The sequence below is a fragment of the Equus przewalskii genome, chromosome 1 (assembly GCF_037783145.1).
Source record: "Equus przewalskii isolate Varuska chromosome 1, EquPr2, whole genome shotgun sequence".
Classification (NCBI taxonomy): Eukaryota; Metazoa; Chordata; class Mammalia; order Perissodactyla; family Equidae; genus Equus; species Equus przewalskii.
The window spans coordinates 36,501,165-36,528,282 of record NC_091831.1 but is presented as its reverse complement, the minus strand read 5'-3'; the positions used below and the strand labels follow the sequence as shown (position 1 = coordinate 36,528,282).

Sequence of the window (27,118 nt, the reverse complement as noted above, 5' to 3'; positions counted from 1 at the left end):
AGAACTTAGAAAGTTTCCAGATACTGCCTATATTTTTTTTACCAAAATAGTGCATCTCATTTCCCAGAGATATATAAATATATTTACAAAAGCACCTCAGTTGTAGGGAAAATGTATACTAATACCTCAATTAACCGATCTATTTGCTCTATACTTGGCAATTGAAATTTTATGCAAAAATTCTAGGTTAAAACCCAGTCAAACCACAGATAGTGGTAATGGTTGCACAACAATGTGAATGTACTTAATGCTACTGAATTATACTCTTAAAAAATGGTTAAAGTAATAAATTTTATGTTATGTATATTTTACCACAATAAAATTTTTAAAAAGAAGAAGGAGGAGGAGGTGGCATTTTTAGGTAATCATAAGACAGTGGGCCCAGACAGCTTGGCTGAGGTGGGTCACAGGGTCAGCATGCTAAACAAACACTACCTACCTCCCATTTTTACCTAGGTTGTATGAAACATGACTGAATTTGAAAGCTGAGTGAGATCACAATTTTGGATATTGTTGCCATGGATTCAGTTCAGTTTTTTTCCCTGTTCTAACTTAAAAATTTTAATTGGATCACACAAGTAAAATTCTTGTTGTTCTACAAGGACTGGGAAAGCGCCCCCCTCCCGCCTCGGGGGCCCCCCCCCGCACCCACCCATAGTAGCTGACTGTATAGTCTTTCTCACTGAGCATAGTTAAGCTAGTAGTTCTGACAGAAGGCACTTATCTAATTAAAAGGAAAATGCACAATAGATAACAAGCTTTAATTAGCAGTTGTTTCCAATTGTACAAACTGTAATGGGGGGAGGAATGAATGGTCTCATTGAATCAAATTGTATTTGCTTTAATGGAAATAGATGTCAAAACTTATGTTAATTGGGAGAAAAAAATAAGGAACTGCAACCTAATTCCACAAGAATTAGACTTCATGAAGTACTTTTAAAAGCAAAATGGGAAGATGTTTTAAAATTAACCATCTCGTTAGGATTTTGAGTTTTGTTAATATAAGCATCCCAGACTTGAGACTTTTAGATTTGAAATATAATAAATGTAATTTAATTCCCCAGAAAAGGGAAAACCAGTCATACCTATAACGGAAACAAGTAGGCCCAAATTTTTCATATCTCTATCCTAAAACAGTTTATCCTAATGTCTTCTTCCCTTTGTGCTCTTTTTTTAGAAAAATTTAATAATCTTTCTTCTTATAGTTATGCTTTGCCAGGAACAGAAACGGGTGTGTTTTTTCCCTTAGTTGAAAATTGAATGGGACCGTATGTGAAATCACTTGTGTAGTACTTGAGTTTTCCAAATTCAAGAGGTTAAGAAGTTAGTGTTATTGAAATGGAGAATATACTGAATTTCACACATTCCTGTGCTAACCACTCCTCAAAGAATTCTTGGGTCTTATAAAACAAAAGCAGCTTGAAGCTTGTCTCTTGAGACTCTGGTTCATTAGAGAAGGTGAAGAATTGCTAGAAAGATGGAGGAAATGACATAAAAACAAAATTCAGAGAATAAGATTCCACAGAAGAATACAAGGAAAAACAGAAAAAGAAGAAACTACTGTACTGGAAATGTATTAGTTGTTTTGTCTCCTCAATCTTTTAGTGTAGAATAGAGGTTCTATAATTATTCATACTAGGCTCATCCATTAAGTGAGGGCCACAGTGGAGCCAAGGGTGAGGTCTTAAAGATAATATCATTATTTTCTTTTTTAATTTACAGAAGTTGCTGGGTGTGTTTTGCCACTGATGAAGATGATAGAACAGCTGAATGGGTGAGACCATGCAGGTGCAGAGGATCTACAAAATGGGTTCACCAGGCTTGTCTGCAGCGCTGGGTGGATGAAAAGCAAAGAGGAAACAGTACAGCCAGAGTGGCGTGTCCTCAATGCAATGCTGAATACTTAATAGTTTTTCCAAAGTTGGGTAAGAAGATCCTTAAAAACAGCACAGATGTATGTGATGTTATTGTATATAATCCTATGATCTCAGGTTTATTTTAAAGTGACCCATCTCTTTGCTTTTTGTGAATTTCTCTGTTCCCTTTCTGTTGTTTCCTCTAAATGTCTGACATTTTTTTGTTTTGCTAATAGTTTATATTATCCTTAATATATCCCCAAATCCATCCATTTGTCTGTGTATTAAATGTGTTTTTATTTGGTTGAGTGGATAAAGAACTTGGACGTCTAACTGTGGATAAAATCAAATAACAAAGCTATAATAAAAAGCTGACTAAAGAGCCTCATCCTCTGGAGACCATTGGTGCAGAAGAAAGAAAATAGTAGTATGTACTTCCTAATACTTAGCCTTAATTCTTCTATTAAGGAATAAAAGTAGGAAAATTAAAGATTGAATAAAAGTCATCATTAAGCTCATCTTTGGAATCCCATTTATGTGGTTGTCTTTCATGAAAACTGCTTTCCTTTTTCTGCAAATTGGCAGGCAAGGAATAACAAAGGTCTTTGAGAATGGGACTAGCATTGAAAAAAGTACAGCAGACTATTTAAAGGAGGCTGTAACTAAGGGTGATATTTAGTTAGCATGTTCCATTACAGCCATGTGATTATGAACTGGTGTCGTTCTCTTTGGTGTTTATGCCGTGCCAGTTGTTAAACATCTTTACTATCCCCATTGGCTGTAATCAAGAGATGTATAAAGGCAGTTTGAGTTCTGGAAAGTTTAGAAGGAAAGGATGACTTTCGTGACAGGGCAGAGTAGTGTTCAAGGAGACATTGGAATTAATTATTAGATATGTTTTTTTCTGGGTGTTATATATTGAAATCAGACTCATTTTTCTTTCAGTGAGGCAACATAAATGCAGATAATGAATTGCTTTTCTAATGCGAGAAGAGTAATAATAAGGGCAAACAAAATTTCCATGGTTGTCTCTATTTCTTTATCATGATGCGTACAAAGAAATGATAGCTTCCTATGAAGGGAAAGTAGTGTAGTAGAGAAAGTAGTGTTTGTCATTTAGAATTTGTGGATCACATGATGGGTCCTCATGCATACCACTGATTTTAGATAAACACAAAACAGTAATCCAGAATTTTTTTGTTATAATATCAAAACAGTATTAAAATAATTTAAACATCAGGAGAAGTGATTATTTTGCTGCAATCTTTCACCACAATGATATCTGGCTTACTAAAGTCAAAGTTAAGTTTTCGTATTTAACTGTTTCTTTTCCTACTCTTTAGTTCTATTAAGTAAGATAACCCCACTTTTCAACTACAGGTTGTTGGGAATAGCAGCAGATATAGGATGATTCTTTTAGATGTTTTAGATATTTAGATGGATGGATACAGTAATTATTGCAAGAATTCTCATTGAAAACTACATACAGTGTTCAGTGAGGCGCTCAGTTGACAAATATATGGCACTCAACAGTTGAATATTTCAGTTTGGAAGATGGCAGTGGGTAAATCTGTTGTTTTGGTTGTATTCAAGTCTAGGAAATATGTTTTTAGGTCTAGAGTGGTAATTGTGATTTTTAAGTATACCTAATAATAAGACATTGATTTCTTTCTACAGCAAGGAAAGAAAATGGCTAGATGTTGGAAAAGTCAAACTCTTTGGTTAACCCATTTGTATCATAATTTGGTCTTCGTATTTTATCCTTAAGGATTGTTACTTACTTCACCCTCAAATGACAGGTTCAAGTTATTCAATATACTGTATGTCATAGAGACCTGCCACTTGAGTAAGCCACAGATAATCGTAGAAATTTTTTACTGACCTTGTTGGTGTTAGGGAAAAAAAATTATATCCTCCATTTGAATAGTTTTTGTTAGCATCTTAATTCCTGACAAAATAGAAAAGCAGAGTCTTGTATTTGCTTCTTCTTTCTTGACATAACATGCTGAAGATACCTGCAGAGGGGCTGTAGTTTGAGTGATATTTGTAATTTTCCATTTAGTTTTAACACTGACTCAAGAATAGCAGGCTTATTGTCAAATGCCAGCTGTTGTCTGTAAATGAAACCATGCATGAATTGGCTTTCAGGTGCCATACACTTCCTTGCTACACACATGGCTAGTGCTCTTGGCCATACTGATTCCAATATACCTTTTCAAGTCAAGGTTCAAACATAATTGTGGGTTAAAAGAAAATCACTTCTCTATAGTATGTGTTCATTGATAATCAGAATTAAAAGTTGCCTATACTTCTTGATTTACATATTATGTATGTGCCAAGAGTTGATTCGTATTCTGAACTCTAATGGTTTCATGCAGCCATAAAACAAAATATTTGAGCAAACGTCTGTGATAGTAATTGTTCTTCCTTACTGTATACCACACATACAATGTTCAGTAGTGTCATCTGATGATAAAATTTTGCCCAAGAGATTGTTTTGTTTCTCTCTGAGCATATTTGTCGTTAATTTTGCAGCTAACTGTAGTTATGCCTGTTTTTGTTAAAATAAGTTGAAGTTCCTTTGACTGCAGGTTTTAATCTTTGTTTTCAGTGACAAAATTCATCATGCAGGCTTTGATTGGTTTACTGAAGTGCTTGAAATTATATGAATGCTTCAGTGGCTTCTTGGCCCTGTTTTATAATGTTTCATCCATGTTTAATAATGTATTATAGTACAGTGGGAACAATGAGGTCTCCCAGTGCAAACTAATCACTCCGAATTCACTGATCACAGCCTATTCTAAGATCACGCTATCTTCTCTCTGAGATCATACTCTTTTTACTCTAAGATATCCTATTTATCATTTATGACATTCTGAGTTGTGTTTTTATCACTCTTCAGTGAACACTTTTGAGGCATTGATTCATTTTCCAAAATTTGGGATTTAACACATTATGATAGTAACAACAATAAAATATGTATTTAAGCAATGTAAACAACTCACATGATGTGAGTTTGTTAGCTGAAACAAGCAGTCCCCTCTTGACTATCCTTGTAGAGCATATATGACCCTTGAAACATAACAATTAAAAACCTAAAAGAATTTCCTTGAAAGTCATCATTAATCTTACTTTTCAAATTTGTGAAATGTTTGTAATCAAAACTTTTATCATTTTTTCATCATATTGTCTGTATAGTTAATAGATTGCCAGGGACCACCATTGGTCCCCACATGGCACTGGAGAAACACTGACTAGAAGAAGGAATAAAAGACAAGAGAAAAGATGCAAACGAGCCGGCCCTATGGCCAAGTGGTTAAGTTCGTGTGCTCTGCTTCGGTGGCCCAGGGTTTCGCCGGTTCGGATCCTGGGCACGGACATGGCACTGCTCATCAGGCCATGCTGAGGCAGCGTCCCACATGCCACAACTAGAAGGACCCACAACTAAAATATCCAACAATGTACTGGGGGGATTTGGGAGAAAAAGCAAAAAAAAAAAGATTGGCAACAGTTGTTAGCGCAGGTGCCAATCTTCAAAAAAAAAAAAAAAAGATGCAGAGAAGGAGAGGTGATGGTTAACATTCTATAGGATGATCTCTCTGTAGCAGGTATTAAAAAAACATTTTCATATGGATTTAGCCTGTGGCTGGCTGGCTAGCGGGCCAGGTCTACATCTTTTCTGTTAGTAGTGGTCAGAATGGAGGGGTGGCAGCAAGTGTATATTGTTGATTCTTGGTAGGAAATATATTGTGCTAAGTTATGAAAAACTTAAGAGGACTCATCGGACTTTCATTCCTTTCACTATTTGCTACCCATCCTAGGGTTTGCTTTCTTCTTTCTTCTAGTGAGTTGGGCCAATTGTATATATGCTGCTACTTAAAAACTACTGAAATTGTGGTCTGAGGACCAATTGACATTGGTATCATCTAAGAGCCGTTAGGAATGAAGAACCTCAGCCCCTTCTCCCACCCACCCCTAGTTTTTAATTAATCTGCATTTTCATGAGATTATTAGTTAATTTCTGTGCACATTAAATTTAAGAAACATTGCTTTAAAACATAAAGGGAATACCAGCTGAGGATAGTTTGATTGATCAAAGAACATGCTTTATGTCTGTCCTTTTAAATGTGTTAAGGCTTGTTTTATGGCCTAACATGGCTTATGCTGGTGAATGTTCCATGTACACTTGAGAAGAATGTGTTCTGTTGTTAGGTGGAGTGTTCTACAAATATCTAGTTGGCTCATAGTATTCTCAAGTCTTCTATTTCCTTGTTGATCTTTTACCTATCCTTCATTGAAAGTGGGATATTGAAGTCTTCAAATACTATTGAATTTTCTATTTCTCCAGTTCTGTCCATTTTTGCTTCACTTATTTTGGGCTCTGTTGTTAGGTCCATATATGCATTTTCCTGATGGATTGTCCCTTTTACCATTATAAAATGTCTTTCTTGGGGCTGTCCCTGTGGCCAAGTGGTTAAGTTCACGTGCTCTGCTTCAGTGGCCCAGGGTTTTGCTGGTTCAGATCCTGGGCGCTGACATGGCACCACTCATCAAGCCATGCTGAGGTGGCACCCCACGTGCCACAACTAGAAGGACCCACAACTAAAAACATACAACTGTGTACCAGAGGGCTTTGAGGAGGAAAAGGAAAATTTTTAAAATCTTAAAAAAAAGTAGTCTTTGTTTCTCGTAACAATTTTTGTCTTAAAGCTGATTTTACCTGATATTATTGTAGCCACTTCCACTCTTTTATGTCTTGATAGATTAGTAGTAAATTCTTAGATTACTTTCAAGTTGTTTTTATTACAGTTTTGTTCTTATTTCTTTATTTTATTGTTCTAAACTAAACATTAATTCAAACTTCCGTATAGAGTTGAAGGTAACTAACAATCACTCTCAAAGAGTGGTTGTCAAATGTTAAGTGGAGTGTAAAGCTTAGAAGGGAAAGATATTCACCAGGGATGATGAAGGATGATTCCTGGGAGAAACCTTTCCCAAAGAATCTAGCAAATAAAAGTAATAGTTGTTACAGTTTTATTTTATTTTATAGTATTATTTCATTAATAATATTAACAGTGATATCAATAGCTGTCATTTGCTAACAGGCCCCTTCTATTTGCCAGACACTATATTGGTCACTTTGACTGTATTATTTTATTTATGCCTCTCAAAAGCTCTGTACAGTAGATATTGTCCTTATTTTACAGATAAGGAAACAGACTCAGCAAATTTATTTAATGGAAGGCCATAGGCTTCTAAGAAGTGAAGGAGCCAGGATTTTAAATTGCTGAATTTCTTGTCACTGTCACTCAGTGAGTCAGCTACCAGGCTACCTATGAATAGTAAATAGTTTCATGTACCATAAGAACTAATAGGGATAATGTGAATTTGAATTTATTTGAGATACTGTTAATAAATTACATGTATGATGTATAAATAAATATATGATGTATAAATAAATATTTTCTATGATTTCACGCTCTTGGAATCAAAGGAGAAACATGGCCCAGGAAATATGGCTAGGTGCTTGTACTAGCAAATGGTCTATTCTCTTTTTTTCTTTGTCTCAATATTTGCCCTGCTGGGAATGGAAAGGAATAGCAAATATAGGAAAGAAAAGATGCAGCAACTACAATATCTCATAGGCAGTATTTTCTTTTAACTCTTCTAGACGTTTAAGTTTACTTTATGTATTTTCCCTCCAGATTATACATTCACGTGGATTGAAATTCAAAGATACTAAACACAGTAGGGTATTCAATGAAAAGTCTTTTTACCATGTCTGCCAGCCATGATGCCAAGTAAGTTACTTACTTAGAGGCCACCATTGTTAGAAGCCTCTGATGTTTCATTCCAGAGTGTTCCTCTTTTTCTTCACTTTCTTTTCCCTCTTCTTCCCTCCCTCCTCCTCTACATTCTCTCTCTCTCTCTCTCTTTGCAAATAGTAGGGTAGAGTTAAGGGAACAAACAAGGGACAGGGAAATACCCAGAGATTGGCAACTATGGAAAATCATTTCCACTCCTAGGCCTGAAAATACAAGGAAGGGAGCTGTTAAAAGAACTTGACAAGAGCTGTAGCAGAGGAAGAGGGGCTGTTTAACAGGACCTATGGTCTCAGAGAGAGAAATGCAAGCTTCCTCCACTGAAGGAGTCAGGGAAAAAATTCCCTTAACACTTTTTCTACCCTCTGGTTTTCTAGCCATTCCACTCATTATTTGAACACATCAGAAGCTAGAGTGCAAGGTTGCCTGAAAGATGCAGTTTGTTTGGTCGGCCTCCTAATGCACAAAGCAGAGTGGAAAAACATGAAGAGTAAACTTGGAGAGGCAAACAGAATATTGAGCACAATTAGGTTATGTGTCAATATGTTCAAGACTATTATACTATATATCCTGTTGTACTTGTTTTTTTTTTTTCTAACAATATGTGGTAGATACTGTTTTATATTAGTTCACAAAGAGGTTTTTTTTCTTTACAGTTACATAGTATTCTATTACATAGATGTATGGCTGTTTATATAACCATTCTTCCATCGATGGACATATAGGCTGTTTCTAATCTTTTACTGCTACACACAGTGTTGTCATAAATAACTGTGCAAAATAACTTTATGCACATCTGCAAATTTATCTGTAAGATAAATGACTAGAGTGGAATTGCTGGAGGTCAAAGGGTATGTACATTTTTAACATTAATAGATATCATCAAATTGGCTTCTGTAGAGATTATACCTATTTAATCTTCCCAACAGTGTACTGGAGTGCCTGCTTTTCCATTGTCTTTACCAACATGCTGCTATATACAGAACTAATTATATCTGCTACCTTAGCGTTGATCAAAGCTCAGCAGAATGTTCACTCAGGTATTTTTTCTCTTTTATTATGAAATATTTCATTTGTTGAAAAGGAGTGTAACTACATATGAGAAATAAAGACTAATAAACTGTCACCCATTTACCTACCCTTCAGGTTTAGAAATAAAATATCCTGGTGAGTTCAACTTTTTATCATTAAGGAATGACTGTTTTATCCATAATAATATTTTGTCTTAAATTTGTATATAATATAGACATGATAATATAGAATAGACATAATAATATAGTTATACTAGATTTTTAAAAATTGTTTTATTTTAGAACAATTTTTGATTTACTGAAAAATCGCAAAGATAATACAGAGAGTTCCCATGTATCCCACATCCAGTTTCCTCTGTTATTAACATCTTATTTTAGTATGGTACATTTGTTATAATTAATGAAAAAAATTGATACATTTTTATTATCTTAAGTCTATACTTATTTAGATTTCCTTAATTTTTACTTAATGTCTTCATTCTGTTCCAGGATCCTATCCAAGATTTCACATTACATTCAGTCATCTCTCCTTAGGCTCCTCTTGGCTGTAACAGTTCTCAGACTTTCCTTGTTTTTGCTGACTTGACAGTTTTGAGATGTACTGGTCAGATGTTTTACAGAGTGCCCCTCAATTGGGAGTTGTCTGGTGTTTTTTCCATTATCTGTTGGGTTATGAGTTTTGGGGAGCAAGACCATGGTGGTGAAGTGCCATTTTCATCACTCACATCAAAGGCACATACTATCAACATCACTTATCACTGGTGATACTGCCCTTGATCCTCTGGCTAAAGTAGTGTTGTCAGCTTTCTCCGCTGTAAGGTTACTCTTTTTCCCCCTTTAATTCCAGCTTTTTTTTAATGTTCTTGTGGCATTTGCCCTATTTATCTTTTCTCGCCCTTTTATTTTCTTTTCTTCTGAATTCTTTGTTACATTTATTGTGATACTGATATAGTTGGGTTTTTACTGTCAAATTTTGTGCCTTCTGTTTGTCTTGCCTTGCCCCTTTTTTCCCCTTTTCTTGACCATCTTCTGGATTGAAGTATTTTTTCCTCTGATACTGTATTTTCTCATATACTAGTTTTTAAGCTTTATACTTTCCCTATTTAGGTGGCTATCCTTGAAAAGTCTTAGCTTTTATCTCTTCAAATATTGCTTCTCCCACATTTTCCCCATTCTCACCTTTAGAACTCTAGTTAGAATTATGTTTGACATTTTCGTTTTATTTTTCATGTCTCTTAACTTCTTTTTTATGTTTTTCAATTTTTTGGTCTCTATGCTGCAGCATTGTAATTTCTTCTTAACTGTTAGCCAGTTTGCAAATTCTGTCTTCAGCAGTGTCTAATCTTGCAGGGATTTTTTTTCTGTAAGTTCTAGTTGTTTCTTAAATGTGCCTGGTCATTTTTAATAGTCTCTTGCTTCTTGTTCATTTATAAGTTATCCTGTATTTTATTACATAGTTCTTATAATCAGATTGATAATTGCATTATCTAAAGCCTTTGGTAGCCTCAACCTGTTGTTTTTCTTCCAGCTCTTGTTCATGATACTTTATTTCTCTTGAGTGTGGGAATTGTGTTCATATCTATAGGCTGTGGAATCTTGAAGGTGAAGGAATGCCAGAAAGGATTTGTACTTGCTGTTCATAGATAACCCAAGAGATGCCACAAATCTGGGATTGCTTTAACCTCTGGGCTTGGGAGTTCTCCTGTGGCACAGACAGATTTCTAACCTGAAATCAGCATGCCAGTTAACTGTGGTTACAGATTCTTAGAGGAAACTATCCTCTTCATCATACTTTTCTTCTTGAAGATGACGGTTTTCTTTGTTGTCATGTGGATTTTTTTTCTAGCTTACCCTTTCAGGGCTTATATAACCCTTTTGAGGGTCTCAGCATCAGTTCTCCAGCTTTGTATGGACCCAAAACCTCGTATGACTTATAAAACCCAGTATTTTAGCTTTTCCCCTTGTAATTTTTTTCACTGAAGAAAAAGATCATTTGTCATTATAGAATTTCCCATTTTCTAGATTTTGTTATTACTCACACCCCAAGAATACTTGGGCAATATGTTGCTCTGTCCTCTGCATTTCTTTTATAAATTGGTGGTTAGATCTCATCAGTGAGTTATGCATGATTTTTTTTTGGCAAGAATTTTTCATAGATGGTTCTGTGTACTTATAAATCACAACATGAGGCACATAATGTGTCACTGTCTTTCAAAGAAGAGACTTTACAGCTGACACCTCAGAACTGCAAAGGATCATAAGAGACAAATTGGATAAGCTAGAAGTAAAGGATAAATTCCGAGAAACATACAACCTACCAAGACTGAGTCATGACAAAATGGAAAATGTGAACAGAACAATAATAAATAAAGAGATCATAAACCTTCGAACAAAGGAAAGCCCAGGACCCAGTGGTTTCACTGGTGAATTCTACTGAACATTTAAGGTAGAATTAATGGCAGTCCTTCTTAAACTCTTCCAAAAAATTGAAGAGGAGAAAACACTCCCAAACTCATTTTATGAGGCCAGCATTACCCTGATACCAAAACTGGATGATGACACTACAAGAAAAGAAAACTATGGGCCAATATCCCTGATGAATATAGATGCAAAAATTCTGAACAAAATACTAGCAAACCAAATTCAGCAGCACGCTAAAAGGATCATACACTACAGTCAAGTGGAATTTATTCTTGGCATGCAAGGATGGCTCAACATCTGCAAATCAATCAATGTGTTGACACCACATTAATAGATTGAAAGATAAAAGTTGTATCTCAATAGATGCAGAAAAAAAATCATTTGACAGAATTCAACATCTTTTCTTGATAAAACTGTCAACAAATTGGGTATGGAAGGAATACACTTCAACAAAATAAAGGCCATATATGACAAACTCACAGCTAACATCATACTCAACAGTGAAAGATTAAAAGCTTTCTCATTAGGATCAAGAATAAGACAAGGGCATCCACTCTCACCACTCCTGGTTAACATAGTACTGGAAGTTCTAGCCAGAGCAGTTAGGCAAGAAAAAGAAATAAAAGGCATCCAAATTGGGAAAAAAGAAGTAAAATTGTCTTTGTTTGCAGATGATATGATCTTATATATAGAAAATCCTAAAGACTCCATCAAAAAACTGTTAAAACTAGGGGCCGGCCCAGTGGTGCAGTGGTTAAGTTCACATGTTGTACTTCGGCGGCCAAGGGTTCACCAGTTCAGATCCCTGGTGCAGACCTACGCACCACTTGTCAAGCCCTGCTGTGGCAGGCATCCCACATATAAAGTAGAAGAAGATGGACATGGATGTTAGCTCAGGGCTGACCTTCCTCAGCAAAAAGAGGAGGATTGGCAGCAGATGTTAGCTCAGGGCTAATCTTCCTCAAAAAAAAAAAAAACTGTTAAAACTAATAAATGAATTCAGTAAAGTTACAGGATACAAAATCATTGTATAAAAATCAGTTACATTTCTATACACCAACCACAAACTATCTGAAAAAAAAATCCCAAATATAATATAAAAAATAAAACACTTAGGAATAAAACTAAAAGTTACGAGACATTGATGCACGAAAAATTGAAGGAGACACAGATAAATGGAAAGATCCCATGTTCATGAATTGAAAGAATTAATACTGTTGAAATGTTTGTACCACAGAAAACTATAGATTCAGCGCAATCCCTATCAAAATTCCAATGGCATTTTTCACAGATGTAGAAATAATAATCCTAAAATTTGATGGAACCACAAAAGACCCTGAACAACCAGAATAATCCTGAGAAAAGAACAAAGTGGAAGGCATCACATTTCCTGATTTCAAACTTTGTTATAAGGGTGTAGTAATCAAACAATGTGGTATTGGCATAAAAACTGACACAAAGACCAATAGAACAGAATCAAGATCCCAAAATAAACCCACACATATAAGTTCAACTAATATTTGACAAGGGAGCCAAGAATACTCAGTTGGGAAAGAATAGTCTCTTCAATAAATGGTGTTGGAAAAACTAGGTGTTCACATGCAAAAGAATGAAATTGGACCCCTATCTTATACCGCTCACAAAAATTAACTCAAAATACATTAAAGACTTAAATATAAAACCTCAAAGTGTAAGACTTCTAGAAGAAAACATAGAGGGAAAGCTCCTTGACATTGGTCTTAGCAATTATTTCTTTGGCTATGACACCAAAAGCGCAAGCAACAAAAGCAAAACTAAACAAGTGGGACTACATCAAACTGAAAAGCTTCTGCACATCAAAAGAAACAATCAGCAACCTGTGGAATAGGAGAAAAATATTTGCAAACTATCTAGGGGTAAATATTCAAAATGCATAAGGAATTCATACAACTCAGTAGCTTTAAAAAATCTGATTTAGAAATAGGCAAAGGACTTGAATAGACATTTTCCAAAGAAGACATACAAATGGCCAACCAGTGCATAGAAAGATGCTCAACATCACTAATCATCAGGGACATGCAAATCAAAACCACAATGAGATATCATCTCACACCTGTTAGAATGGCTGTTATCAAAAAGACACGAGACAAGTGTTGCAACACTATGGAGAAAAGGGAATCCTTGTGTACTGTTAGTGGGAATGTAAATTGGTACAGCCACTATGGAAAACAGTATGGAGATTACTTACAAAATTGAAAATAGATCTATCATATCCAGCAACCCCACTTCTGAGTAGATATCCAAAGGAAACAAAATCACTATCTTGAAGAGATCCCTATACCCCCATGTTCATTGCAGCATTATTCACAATAGCCAAGACATGAAAACAACCTAACTGTCCATTGACAGAATGGATAAAGAAAATGTATTGAGTGTGTGTGTGTGTGTGCGCGCACACACATACATACAGTGGCATATTCAGCTGTTTAAAAAAAAGGAAATCCCACCCTTTTTAACAACATGGGTGGTCTTAACGACATTATGCTAAGTGAAATAAGTCAGAGAGAGATAAATACTGTATGTTCTCACTTACCTGTATAATCTAAAATAGTCAAACTCATAGAAATAGAATGGTGATTGCTGGAGGCTAGGGGATATTGGGAGATGTTGGTCAAAGGGTACAAACTTCCATCTAAAAGATGAATGAAGGGGCCACCCCATGGCCTAGTGGTTAAGTTCACATGCTCCACTTCCGCAGCCCACGGTTTCATGGGTTCAAATCCTCAGCATGGACCTAGTACCACCCATCAAGCTGTGCTGAGGCGGCTTCCCATATAGCAGAACTAGAAGGACCTACAACTAGACTATACAACTGTGTACTGGGGGACTTTGGGGAGAAGGAAAAAAAAAGATTGGCAACAGCTGTTAGCTCAGGGCCAATCTTTAAAAATAATTAAATAAAGGATGAATAGGTTCTAGGGATCTGCTGTACAGTATGGTGACTATAATTAACAATACTGTGTTATATACGTGAGAGTTGAGAGTAGATCTTAAGTGTTACCACCACTCAAATGGTAATTATGTAAGGGAATTGAGGTGATAACTAACATAGTAATCATTTCTTAATATATATGTATATCAAATCATCACATTGTGCACCTTTAACTTAATATGTTATATGTCAATATCAATAAAGCTGAAAAAATGTGTAGTTGTCTTTCTTTCTTTCTTTTTAAAGATTTTATTTTTCTCCCCAAAGCCCCCTAGTACATAGTTGTGTATTTTTTTAGTTGTGGATCCTTCTAGTTGTGGCATGTGGGATGCCGCCTCAGCATGGCTTGATGAGCTGTGCCATGTCCGCACCCAGGATTCCAACTGGCAAAACACTGGGCTGCCTGCAGCAGAGCGTGTGAACTTAACCACTCAGCCATGGGGCCAGCCCCAGTTGTCTTTCTTTTTATGATAAGACTGATCAATGGATACAGGTGTTATCACTGATGTATCCAATAAAGTTCCCTGTCAGCTTCCACCTACTGATTTTTAGCAGAGATTAATGATATTTTATTCACTGCCTGCAGATCTATTATTTCATTAAGTCGTACAGAAGAATGACATGGTAATTCTTTAGTTCTTTCTGCATTTATTAGCTTAGAATATTTATGTAAAGATGAACCCAAAAGGGATTGCTGAGTCAGAGTATAAATCGCACATAGACTTTTGCTAGATGTTGCCAGATTCCCCTCCATAGGTACTATACCTTTTGTGTGTCCACCTGCAATGGACAAGTGTGCCTCTTTGCTTGCGGCTTTGCCAACAGAATGTGTTGACTAAAATTTTAGCGAGTCTCTTAGGTAAGAAAAGCTATCTCATAGTTTAAATTTACATTTCTTTATGAGTGAAGCAGTTAAACCATTGGAAAGCAAGTAAGAATGCTGTAGATTGAAAAGGGGTACTATAAAGTAAGTATTAAATATATTTTTGCCAAATTTAAAAAACATTTTTCATGGCTTCAACTCTATGGGCATTTTGTGTTTAATATTTTCTAAGCTATCAGTTACTCTCTAAGAACAGTCTTAAGTTGTTTTCCTCTAACCACATGGCCCTTTAACATGAATTCAACCTGTTACTTTTCTGACTGCTCTCATAAAATAAATTATTGGCTTATTTCACTGCTTGAAAACCAGTGTAGACTTAAAAATTCAAGTACTTTCTTCATATTCATGAGGTTCTAATAATACTTAGACTTAGCCATTAGAGAAGTGTTTTATTTTTACTTTGTTTTATATCCAGGTTCCTATGGATGATCAAATAAATTTAGGACCGGCCCCGTGCCTCAGTGGTTAAGTTCACACACTTTGCTATGGTGGCCCAGGGTTTCGCGGGTTCAAATCCTGCACACGGACATCAAGCCACATTGAGGCGGCATCCCACATGCCACAACTGGAAGGACCCATAACTAAAAATACACGACTATGTACCGGGGGGCTTTGGTGAGAAAAAAGAAAACTAAAATCTTAAAAAAAAAATTTTAAAGCCAAAATCCTCTGCCATAGTGATCCAGTCTTTGAATACCCTCTGTTGTCAAGGTGTGTAGTTAGACATCTCATTAGGTTTTTGGGTCTCATTTATATACCCTCTTATGAGGCAGATGACTAAGATACCTTCAAACTAAGGATTTCTTGGGGCTGGCCCTGTGGCCTAGTGGTTAAGTTCAGTATGCTCCACTTCAGCAGCCCATATTCAGTTCCCAGGCATGGACCTTCACCACTCATCGGCAGCCATGCTGTGGTGGTGACCCACATACAAAATAGAGGAAGATTGGCACAGATGTTAGCTTAGGGCTAAACTTGCTCAGGAAAAAAAAATAAGAATTTCTTGTTTTTATTGCTGGGTCACTTCTGCTCTTGTTCCCAAGATATAAAAGTCTTAAGAAGATTAGTTTTAAAAAGTATCCTCAACAGTGTGAGACTTTCTGTGTGTACATGCTGTGTATAAATACAGGCAGCTGAATTATAGATCCGAAACATAATTACAGAATCTTTAAAAAAAAAAAGGTAATTACTAACAAAAGGTCTAAATTCTGTAAGTCTGATGTCTTCCTTCTGCCTCTTCATTCCTGGATTTCCTGGCTTTGTAAATTTTCCTTCTCTTCTTTGGCCCAGACCTTTAAGCAAAAAGGATCTATTTTTTATTTCTTACCTGAGAATTTCCTGAAACAGTCTTACTTTTATACCAAAGCTTTATACCATAAATTTTTCCTCAAACATCTGTCTTGGATTATACCTCCTATCCCAAAATTCTGTTATGCTTAAACTTAGTTTGCCACTTTTGAAAGAACTAATAACTGACATAACACTAATAGCTACGTAACACTAAGTACTGAAGAGCTTCGTATGCGTTATCTTAATTTTCACAAAATCTCTGAGGTATATAATGTCTTTATGGAACAGATACAGAAATTGAGGTCCAGAAATAGCAGACCCAACCTAATCCTTACCTACCTTCTTGCCTCCTAAGTAGCCTAACATGAGCTTCTCATACAAAAGGAAAAAGAAAGGAAACAGTAATGTCAGGTTGACTTTCCTCAGGGTTATGGTTACCTGAATTTTGTGATAACCCTTTGTTATTCTCTAAAAAGTAGTTTTCTTATTAATAAAAGTAATTGTATTCTCATCATGGAAAATTTGAAAAATATAGGTATGTTTAAAGAAGAAAAAAGAATGTAATAACAGTCCCTTGGTATATATGTACTATGTGTATAATTAATATTGCCGTCTGTTTGGGTTTTTGTTTTTTGTTTTTGAGGGGGTTTTTTGAGGAAGATTAGCCCCGAGCTAACATCTGCCACCAATCCTCCTCTTTCTGCTAAGGGAGACTGGCCCTGAGCTAACATCCGTGCCCATCTTCCTCTACTTTATATGTGGGACATCTTCCACAGCATGGCTTGATGAGCAGTGCCATGTCTGCACCTGGGCTCCAAACCGGCAAACCCCGGGCCACCGAAACAGAACGTGCAAACTTAACTGCTGTGCCACTGGGCTGGCCCCTTGCTGTCTGTTTTTATGTATTCATTAATGTTAATTGATGATGGTGTTTCAGCACACCTTAAAGAAATTTTTCAACTTTTTATTTTGAAATTCAAAGAATTTAATACCTTAGGCATGGTTTTCTCTAGAAAGCAGACAAATAAAACATTCTTTTCTCTAGTAAGTTTTAATGTTTCTTGATCCTTTCCAACTCAATTCTCTTTTATATGAAGCTCCACTAGATTGATACTACTTTCTCTTTCTTTGTGCTCACTTTGGATACAAAATCTTGAGGATTCCGTTCTAATTTATTCTGACTTTAGGTAATCTGTTATAAGATTAGTTTTCCTAAAATATCTTTTTTATTTTAGCATGTCTCTCACCAGGAACTTCCTTCCTACTTATTGTGTCGTGTTCTTCAAAGGTCAAGGTTTCTATCAATTAACACCCATATCAGCTTTTAAAAAAATGTATAAACCCTTTCAATATAAAGTCTTTTGCCTCTAGTTAGAAAGTGTTTTAGCATGCCTCCTTTTCAGATCAAAGACTTCAAGTCTAGGTCAAGATTCACTCATACATACATACAGCAATTTAAAACCTCTTTATATCCTTATCCCTGTGTAATCTTTACTTAAAAATTCAGAAACATGTTTCTGCATAGTTTGTACCATACTATCATACATTTATTAATTTTACCTTAAAGTTTTTCAGTTGTTTAATGTATGTTGTTTGTCCCTAACTAGATTGTAGGGCTCCTTGGAGGCAGAGGCTAGTGTGTTAAATTTTATTTACATTTATTTTAATGCATAGTAAAATGCTATGTATACAGTAGGTGCTTAATAAGTACTTAGTAGTTGACCTTATAGTCTATGGGCTTTTCTAATGACGATAAATTTAAGCTTTCCTTTGGCACAAACTATGTAATCATAAAGAGCTACTATGATGATCTTTAGTTACTATTCATGGTAATATGCTCTCTGTATACACACAGAGGAATGGTACTCATCTGCTTTGACTCTGGATCTTTTATTCTTGAGGGTTGTTTGACTTTTTGTTTTGTTTTGAGGATTTTTTGTCAGTTATTGTTAGTCTGGTTATCTAAAAAATTGGCCAAGAACGTATCCTTTCTTCTTTGCCTACAATCTAATGACTAATTTCTTGTTATTAAGCAAAGCCTGAGTTTGCAGAATGTTTGTTCTTACATAGAAATGGTAAACTCTCAGCCTGCAAGCAGAGCAATCAAAGATGAAACTTACATAAGCTTGCCTGAGGCTCTTAGATCTAGCCTCCAAAGTCTAGTATTTAAAACAGTGATGAATGCTGGAGAAAGAGTTAAAACTCTTTAGTATCTCATCAGAATTCTCACATACTTTTAACTCTTAATGGAGTTGTTGTGATATTGTTTCATGTCTTCAATAAAATCCACATTTGTTGACTTGAAACCATATAATTAATACTTTTTTTAAAAAGTCCTTTTTTCACAACAGATTGAGTCAAATATTTGTCATGGAGTGCTGCAGCTAGGTCCCATGCCATTGTATTATAATACCCTGTGGAACAGGCCAAAGTGCCTCTGTATACTACCAGATACCATGTGCTGAGATAGCTGTAGCCTAGAGAGTCCCTGAGAGTGATGCCAATCATCATCAAAAAGCATTTTTTTAAGCACCTATCTGTACATGGTTCTATCCTAGGCACTGTACAAAACGAGTTAAACAGACATGGCCCCTGCCCCCTGGGAGTTTTCAATCTAAGATGATGCTGGCATGGACAGACATAAAGGATATTGAGACAACTGAACAAACATTGAACAAGAACATAAAGTACTAACATTATGCACAAGCAAAGGGGTAAGTGCCTTTTGTGGGATAGTATGTAAAGGAAGCCTCATGGGACACGAACAGGGTGGGGTAAAGCTATTAGTCAACCTCTATCAGGTTAGGTTAGTTTCCACTGGGAAATTGGGTTTCCTTACAGACTTAAAGTAGGGACAGAACATTTCAGAAATAGAGTGCAACAAAAAGAAGACTTCGAACAAGCAGAGTAGTTTAGAACTATATTTTTGGACTCCTTGTGGCCTCCAAAAATCTCCAATTCTGTATGGTTCTGAATCTGAAAGTGGGGTTGATGTTTTGGCTTAGCAAGTTGGCATTTGAGTTCGGTCTAGGTCAAAACTAGTTCAATGCAATGCAAAAAGCAAATTAAAAAAACTTGGAAACTTGAGTAGCTTCTGTAAGTGGTCTATTTTGCTTGTTAAATCTCTTTTATGAACCATTTGCCGCTTAACAGAAACCTTGGAGTTCATGGGAGCTGTTATCTTCCCATGAACTTCTACAAGATTATCTTGTGAAACATCTGTATATGCTCATTAAAGTACGTTCTATGTTAGAAACTTCAGCACTCTGGCAACATATAGAAATTATTTCTTAAGAATTGGTCAGAGGTGTTTTTGAGGATACCTTTCTATCTCAGAGAAAGGTCCTGGGAATTCTGGGTGTTATTCTAAGCAGTGCCAGGAGATGTTGAACAGTAAGTACTACCTGCCCTTCAGTCATTAATTTCTTATCTTCCAAGATGTGCCTTTAACACCATGCATACATAGACTTGAATTGAAATCACAGCTGCAGCAAATCTACTTTTGCAGTGTCTGCCAGATAAAAATGATTCCTGCTTCTTCAATAGACATGGACTTAGGAGTTTCCCCAATAGTTCTCAGGCCACTGATGTCATTCAAATATGCAATGTGAAAATTTGAATTTACCGAGATTTTAGGGTGTAGTTGTTTTTTTTTTTTTTTACAAAAGAATTCACAATAGATTTCCTTTTAACTGCAGGCTTCCCTGGTGCCCTTTAAATTATTGGATTTTCAAAACTTGTATTTATACAGAGTTTCTTCAATTGCCATCTATTGTATAAGTGCAGTACTGTTGAAAACATAAGTGCTAAAGCCCACTGAAGCATTAAAAATTCAATAATGCCTTTTTAAAATATTGAAGCCTTTTAATATTTTATATGTTTAACTTTTGAGGTTCATTTATTCATACTTCTTCCTCCCCATTAGAATTGAAGTTTTCAAGAGCTAGAGTCTTTCCTTTCCTCACTTCCTATAACTCCTTGTGCTGTAATCTCACAATAAGTAGAAGCTAGTGACTGTTGCTGTTTTCATTTTATGACCCCAAGTCATGGGATAGTAGTGCATGATAAGCTTCCTAATAGAAAGAGTATGATTTCGGGACTGTCATCCAGAGGATTTTAGTAATTGTTCTTAATCACCAAATAGCTTGCCTAAATAATCTTTACCTCTCAGAAATACCTCCCCTATGTGACAGTATATTATTGTAGTGGTATGTTTACCACTAGGCATTTGTGCTTCCTTTTAAATATTAAACTAATCTTGGTCTAGTCTGTCTGAAAGAGGCTTGAGAGGTTTAGTTTAGGCAAAATAAACTTAAAACAAAAGCCTGGACAGAATTTTGTCAGAAAAACTGGAATTAGGTACTATAAAATGCAGCCAGTTTGTCTTAATATATTTTGCATATGACTCAAGGGATGAGTAGAAAATTTCCAAAAGGAAGTATGAGAATTTTTTGTTTGTTTTTGCTTGTACAAAAAGGATTTACACAGGAAGAAAATTGAGCTCATTATGTTAGAATCTTCTGAGATCTTTAAAGGAAAGACAATTCAAATATCTCGAGATTGTCCATGTTTGTGATAGATAAAAGCAGTACTGATGGATTACTTTTTAGGAATTGTGTTTTCGTCCAAGTGACTGGTTACTTTTTTTAGGAAGTATCTTGCTTCACTCCGTCAATAGATAGTTCCAAGTATCTGTGGAAAAGTAGGAGGAAGAAGGTACCTTCTTTCCTCATAAATCAGAATTTATAAGAAAATAGTCTTATAACTTGGTCTCAGTGCAGAATAATGAAAAAGGAAGACCTAGAGATCTTCATGTCATATAGTTTTAAATAAGTACCTCAGTAGAGTATTCAGCAAATAGTTGAGAGTCATAAGAATTTGAGATTCATCAGTAAGCAAAACAAAAAGGTTATTTTCCCTTTGGAGCTTATGTTCTAGTTCAGGAGTAAGCCAACTTTTTCTGTAAAAAAATAGCTAGTAAATATTTTAGGCTTTGCATGTGGTCATGTTGCAGTAAAACTTTCTTTACAAAAACAGGCTGCTGGCTTGATTTGGCCCATGGGCATAGTTTCCCAACCCCTATTCTAGTAGATGGAAACAGAATTAATAAGTAAATTAGACTATGTTAGGTGATAAGTACTTTGGGGAAAAGAAAAATGGAGCAGAGTAATCAAGTAGGGAGTATGATGAGGCAGAAGTTGGCCAGGTGGTGCTCACTGAGGTCAAGAAGAGGAGGGACCAGCAAAGGAGACTGAAAAGTGAGTGACTGGTGAGAGGGAAAGAAAGCCAAGAGATGGTGATGTCCTGGAAATGCAGTGAAGAGCCTTATATTGGGAAGAAGGGAAAGTCTGTGTCAGATGTTGCTGTTAGGCCAAATAAGAGGAAGGCCGAGATTAAACCATTGGATTTAACTATGTGTAGGTTGTTAGTGACCTTGATGAGCAGTTTTGGTGGAGTGGGTTTAGGAGAGAATTGAAGGAGAGAGTAAGTGACAACAGATGTCTTGAGGAATTTTGTTGTAAAGGGAGCAAAGAAATGGAGCAAGAGTTGAGTTTGCTTTAAGATAAAAGAAGTAGTGACACATTTGTTTGATGGAAATAATCCAGTAAAGAGTAGGGGGGAAATGATGTAGGAGAATAGGAGAGAATTGCTGGAGCTGTGGCTTTGAGTTGGCAAGGGATGGGGTCTGGTGTATAAGTGAAGGGAATGACTTCAGATAGGTGTGATGCTGTAGATGGGTACGTGTGCTGTAGAGAGTCTGTAGTTGTTCCCTTGTGGCTTGAATTTTTTGATTAAAGAATTACCAAAAGAGAATATGAAAGTTGAAGTGTTGAGGTTTTATATGTACCTATAGCCCTTAACTTTTAATACCAGCTTTGATGGATCTTTGGTGACTCACTAGAAGGACTTTTATTGTGCCCTCTGAGGGAGTTATAAACTTAACCCAGCAAAGTTGTCTATTTTAAGGATTAAACCCTACGTTATGAGACTGAATAATAATGCATGTAGTGCCTGTGGCACAGCACCTGGTATCATGTAGACAATCAAAAAATACTATTATTAGAGGATGTAGAGTCAGTATGCACTGAAGTAGGCTTACTTTATCTCTTTGGTCCCAAAAGATACTTTGTCATAGTTTTAAATGTTATGTAAGTCAAATTTGACAATAGTAAATAAATACGCTAAATTTAAGTCATAGGTCCTTTGACGTCTCTCCTACTGGTCTTTCTACTTGTGGTCTCTCTTTATACAGTGACTAATGATATTTCTGGCTCCAATGATCAGGGCGAAGTATTGATCAGGGCTCCACAGATGGATGCTTGTTCTTATATGTTTAATTATTTTACCATCATCTTGCTATGTTAGTTTTTATGTACTATTAAAATAAATTGTTTCCGTGTACAGCATCCTCCTGTAGATTGTAAGCCCCCAGAAGGTAGGTAATAATGTTAAATATTTCTAAGAAAATGTCTCAAGTAATAGTTTGTATGTAGAGGATATTCAACAAATAATGATTACTAAATCATGGTTTCATTTTCCTTCGGTTAAACTTAGATATCCAATTCTTTAGGCCTTACTCTAATTCACTTCCACTATTCTGAGAAATTCTGGAGCTAAATTATATTGAACTTAATGGCAGTTCTTAGAATACCTCCAAATGTGGCTATTCCAGGCAACTTCTAGAGAAAGATGGTAGCCAAATTCCACAATAAGCACATAATAGCAGCAGCATACTTGGCACATACAGCTGTTGGAATGCCACAGAAACTGGCATCATGATCATTAAAAGAAGTTTGTTAGAAAATAATATTCAACTGAATATAGCATACTGAAAATCAAAGTAAGATAGATTGACTTTATGTAATTGTAAGAAAATAGCCTAGGTTACTACCTTCGTACATTGTACCAAGGAAGTGATGAGTGAAGTCAAAGAAGTGATATTCTTACCAAGTACTAAAGAATCTAATTATGGCCAGGAACTGTTTGGGAAGAACAAGCTGAAATGGCCATTTCATTCTGCAGTAGCCAGTGTGATTAAAAGATAGAGTGAGAGAATTATTTCCTTTATAAGAAGCAGCTGTATCTGAGGCTTTACTCTTAGGGTTACTGATAAAAATAAAAATGTGAAGACGCTATTTCCTAGAATTTAGGAAGTAAAACTTAGCTGTTTGTGCAAATGACTGAGAAATTCTAAATTTATTTAAATCTAGGTTGCTAGCACATTTATAACAGTTATTTCTAAAGCATCAGAACATCCAACTTCATAAAAATATTTTAGATCAATGGAAAATATTGAACAAGCCATTTGAAAAAAAAAATCTGTCTTGTGTTGAACCTTTCCTTGTTTTCTTTGTATTATAGGTCCAGTTGTTTACGTCTTGGATCTTGCAGATAGACTGATCTCAAAAGCCTGTCCATTTGCTGCGGCGGGAATAATGGTTGGCTCTATCTATTGGACAGCTGTGACTTATGGAGCAGTGACAGTGATGCAGGTTCACTATTTTACTCTTTTCAATGATACTACTTTTGATGTGAAGATCTATTAAAAAGATTTTTGTTAGGAGTTTTAAAATTTATTATTTTTAACAAGTAGTAACATTCTATGGCTTAAAAATGAAAAAACATGTAAAAAGTTATCTAGAGAAAAGTCTTCTTACTCCTGTCCTTCACTTGTCCAGGTTCCCCCTCACCTCTGCAGGTAGCCACTGTTAGTTTCAGATATATTCTTCCAAACTTTCTTTGGGCTTATGCAAGAAAAATATGTTCTTACACACGCTGGGGTTTTTTGGCAGGGGGGGGGGGGGAGGGGTGCCTTAAAGGAAACATGTTAGAGCTGCATCCTTCTTTTTTCACAAACAATGAATCATGGAGATCTTTTTATATAAATATGCAGAAATCTGCATAGCATTCGATGTATAGAATTACAACAATTTACCAACCAGTCTCTTGTTAATTAGACCATTAGTTGCTTTTGGGGTTTTTGCTGTTACAAAACAATGCTATAATCAATAACTTGATGAAGATTAGAGAGACTTAAATTTCAAGATATAGTCCCAGGCCCCTGACTCTTCTCTGTTTATACCCCTTCCTTAAAGATTTCCAGCTATCATTTCTGTGCTTTTTGTGTTCAGATCTATGTCTTTTGCTCTCCTCTTTCCCCAAATCCAGTCCTACAATAGCAGCTCGACCCTTCTCTTTAAATGACCTCTTGTGACTTCACACTCAATATTATTGAGATGAAATTTGTCTTTTTCTCAATTTGAATCCTAAATTTATTCCCCATTATAATTTCTCTATACCTTTGATTCCTACTATTATTTTCCCATCTACTCAATTTATATTCTACATTCTTAGGATTACCTTAATTCTTTCTACTTCACAGCCCAAGATCCAGTCCACTGACCAAGTCCAAGCAGTTTCCATTCTGGTATGTCTTCCATCTATGACTTCCTCCCATGGCTTTACTGCCCAACTTCTTATCATTCCCCCATCATACCTGGATGGCTAAAGGAGCCATTAGATTGGTTTCTTTAACTTTATTCTCTTCTGTCCATCTATCCTTCCAAAAGAATCTTCCTAAAATAATACCTTCAACATCTTACTCCAAGCTTACTGTCTTCTCTGCCTTAAGTAGTGATTTTCAAAAGCTGCACCTAGATTAGTTGTAACTCAGTAAGTTAACACACTTTGGTTTGTAGATGATATAACTTGCTTTTTTCTTTAATATAAATCAGAGAGTGCATGGAAGAAAAAGGGATCGAGGGAGTTATATGTAATGTTCTAGAAATTGCACACAATCTCTCTATGCCAGGGTCCATGGTAAGCAGCCTTTCTGGTTGCTCCCTTAATTGTCATGGTGAGACAGAGTATTGCAAGGCTTTTTCATAAAATGTTGATAACACTGCAAACATCTGCGTATAGTCACTGGAATGGATCACAAATAGTAAACCATCGTTTGTCGTGAGTGTAGTGGATAAAGATTGAGAATCTATGACTTGAAAGAGATTTCCTTAACCTGATTTGTTATGCAGCGCCCTTCACAATCTTATTTCATTCTACTTTGAAACCATTGGGCTGTCTCCTCCAACCCATCCTTCTGTTGTTTTTTTGTCTGTTTTGTTTTTTTCTTCTTTTTCTCCCCAAAGCCCCCCAGTACGTAGTTGTATACTGTAGTTGTGGTCCTTCTGGTTGTGCTTTGTGGGACGCCGCCTCAGCATGGCTTGATGAGTGGTGCCATGTCTGCGCCCAGGATCTGAACGAGCGAAACCCTGAGCCACCGAAGCAGAGCGTGTGAACTTAACCACTCAGCCACGGGGCCAGCCCCCCTTATGTTATTTTGTTTTTTACCTCTGTCCCTTGGCTTATATCACCCTCCTGCCGAATACCTGTTCTTCCAGTCTTCTCTCTACTTGTCCAAATCTAAACCCCTTTTCAGGTCTTAGTTCCCCAGCCACTTTTTCTTCATAAAATCTACTAGGCAACTCCTGGCTGCTGTGATTTCTTCTTCATCTGCATTCATGACATTTTCATTCCTCAGATGACAGCTAATCTTGTGCTGACCAAGTGATATTTCTTATACAGAGTACCTAAGTTATTTAATTTTCTCTGTATTTAGGCCTTATTTTTCCTATTAGAAGGTAATTTCCTTGAAACTTGAGACTATCTTATACTTAATATTCCCTACATAGCACATGTACAGAGACTAACACTTGAAAGGCTTTCATAAATTTTGATTTTTTTAATATATGATCAGTTCTAACAGGTTTGTTTGACTGATTATATTCTCTACAATGATTTGTTAAACTCCAATAATCAGTATCAGTACATTATTAGATCAAGGAGGTTCAGGGTGATTCACTGGGACTCACAAAGACCTGAAAACTTAGAGCAGATTATACATTATTTAATGTACAAATACATTATACAGATATTTATTTTTGCAGATGAGGAAATTAAGGCCCTCTGATATTGAGTGATTTCTCTTAAGACCTAATTGACCATAAGAAGTGGAATAGCTCTTTTTGAGGAAAAGATTTTAGGTTAGCTCAATCTTAAAAGAATTTTGATAATTAATGGGACAATAGGAGCCAATTAAGGAATATAGTTTGTATTCTCTGAAAAAGACTACCAGCTGCATTTTGGCATTTTGAACCATATTGGTATGACTCATTCAAAAAGTTAACACTGAGCTGAAGTCTGTGTAAAATACAAAACAAAATTGAAAGCCCTGATCCCCAGCCTCAAGGAATACAGTCTTAAGGCAAGCTGTGCATAAGTGATCAACCTGAGAACTGTTATAATGTTATATAAACAAATGTGAAGAGAGTGCAGAAGACTACATAAACAGTATTTTATTTCAGTAAAAGTGAAAGATCGTTTGAAGTTATGAAAAATGTAAGTCTTGATCTGACTCTTGAAGGAAGTAATTTGGCTCGTCAAGGGGAGAAAATGATACAAGCAAGGAGATAAAAATGAACATGTTGGTTAATGGTGAGAGTTAAGAAGATCTAAAATTATGATAATACATATATATTATGTGATACCATTTAGAAATAACCTTCACATGTATTGTTTCACTTGAGAAGATTTTTTTTTAGCCCGGAAATGAGAGATTAGCTATAACAGTAAGTAGGTACTATTGTGTGATCGAACAGGTGGGGAATACTTTGACCTCTCTGAGCAAATTGGAAAAGGAATGTGCCCCACTATGCCATCAACAGTATTTAGGATTTTCTTTTTAACACTTGACTGTTCTTTTTCCTTTTGTTCTCTGACTACTCTGAAGTTCAAGTAAATCAAATTAAGGAATTATACCACTGTTCTTTTCCCATTTACTCCTATTTACG

At 35.9% G+C, this 27,118-nt stretch overlaps 1 protein-coding gene across 3 annotated transcripts in view; it reads left to right on the top strand.

The window, feature by feature from the left end:
• The window catches only part of MARCHF5 (membrane associated ring-CH-type finger 5), a 51,888-nt gene that overhangs the window by 17,043 nt on the left and 7,727 nt on the right, over positions 1 to 27,118 (top strand). The window contains exons 2-4 of one of the 3 annotated variants that reach the window (XM_008532324.2): positions 1,723 to 1,925; positions 8,608 to 8,718; positions 23,634 to 23,764. In XM_008532324.2, coding sequence (XP_008530546.1) covers positions 1,723 to 1,925; positions 8,608 to 8,718; positions 23,634 to 23,764 — 445 coding nt within the window. Of the gene's footprint in view, positions 1 to 1,722; positions 1,926 to 7,560; positions 7,658 to 8,607; positions 8,719 to 23,633; positions 23,765 to 27,118 lie in introns of those variants that run through there. The other 2 variants (XM_008532339.2, XM_008532329.2) reach the window with 2 other exon arrangements.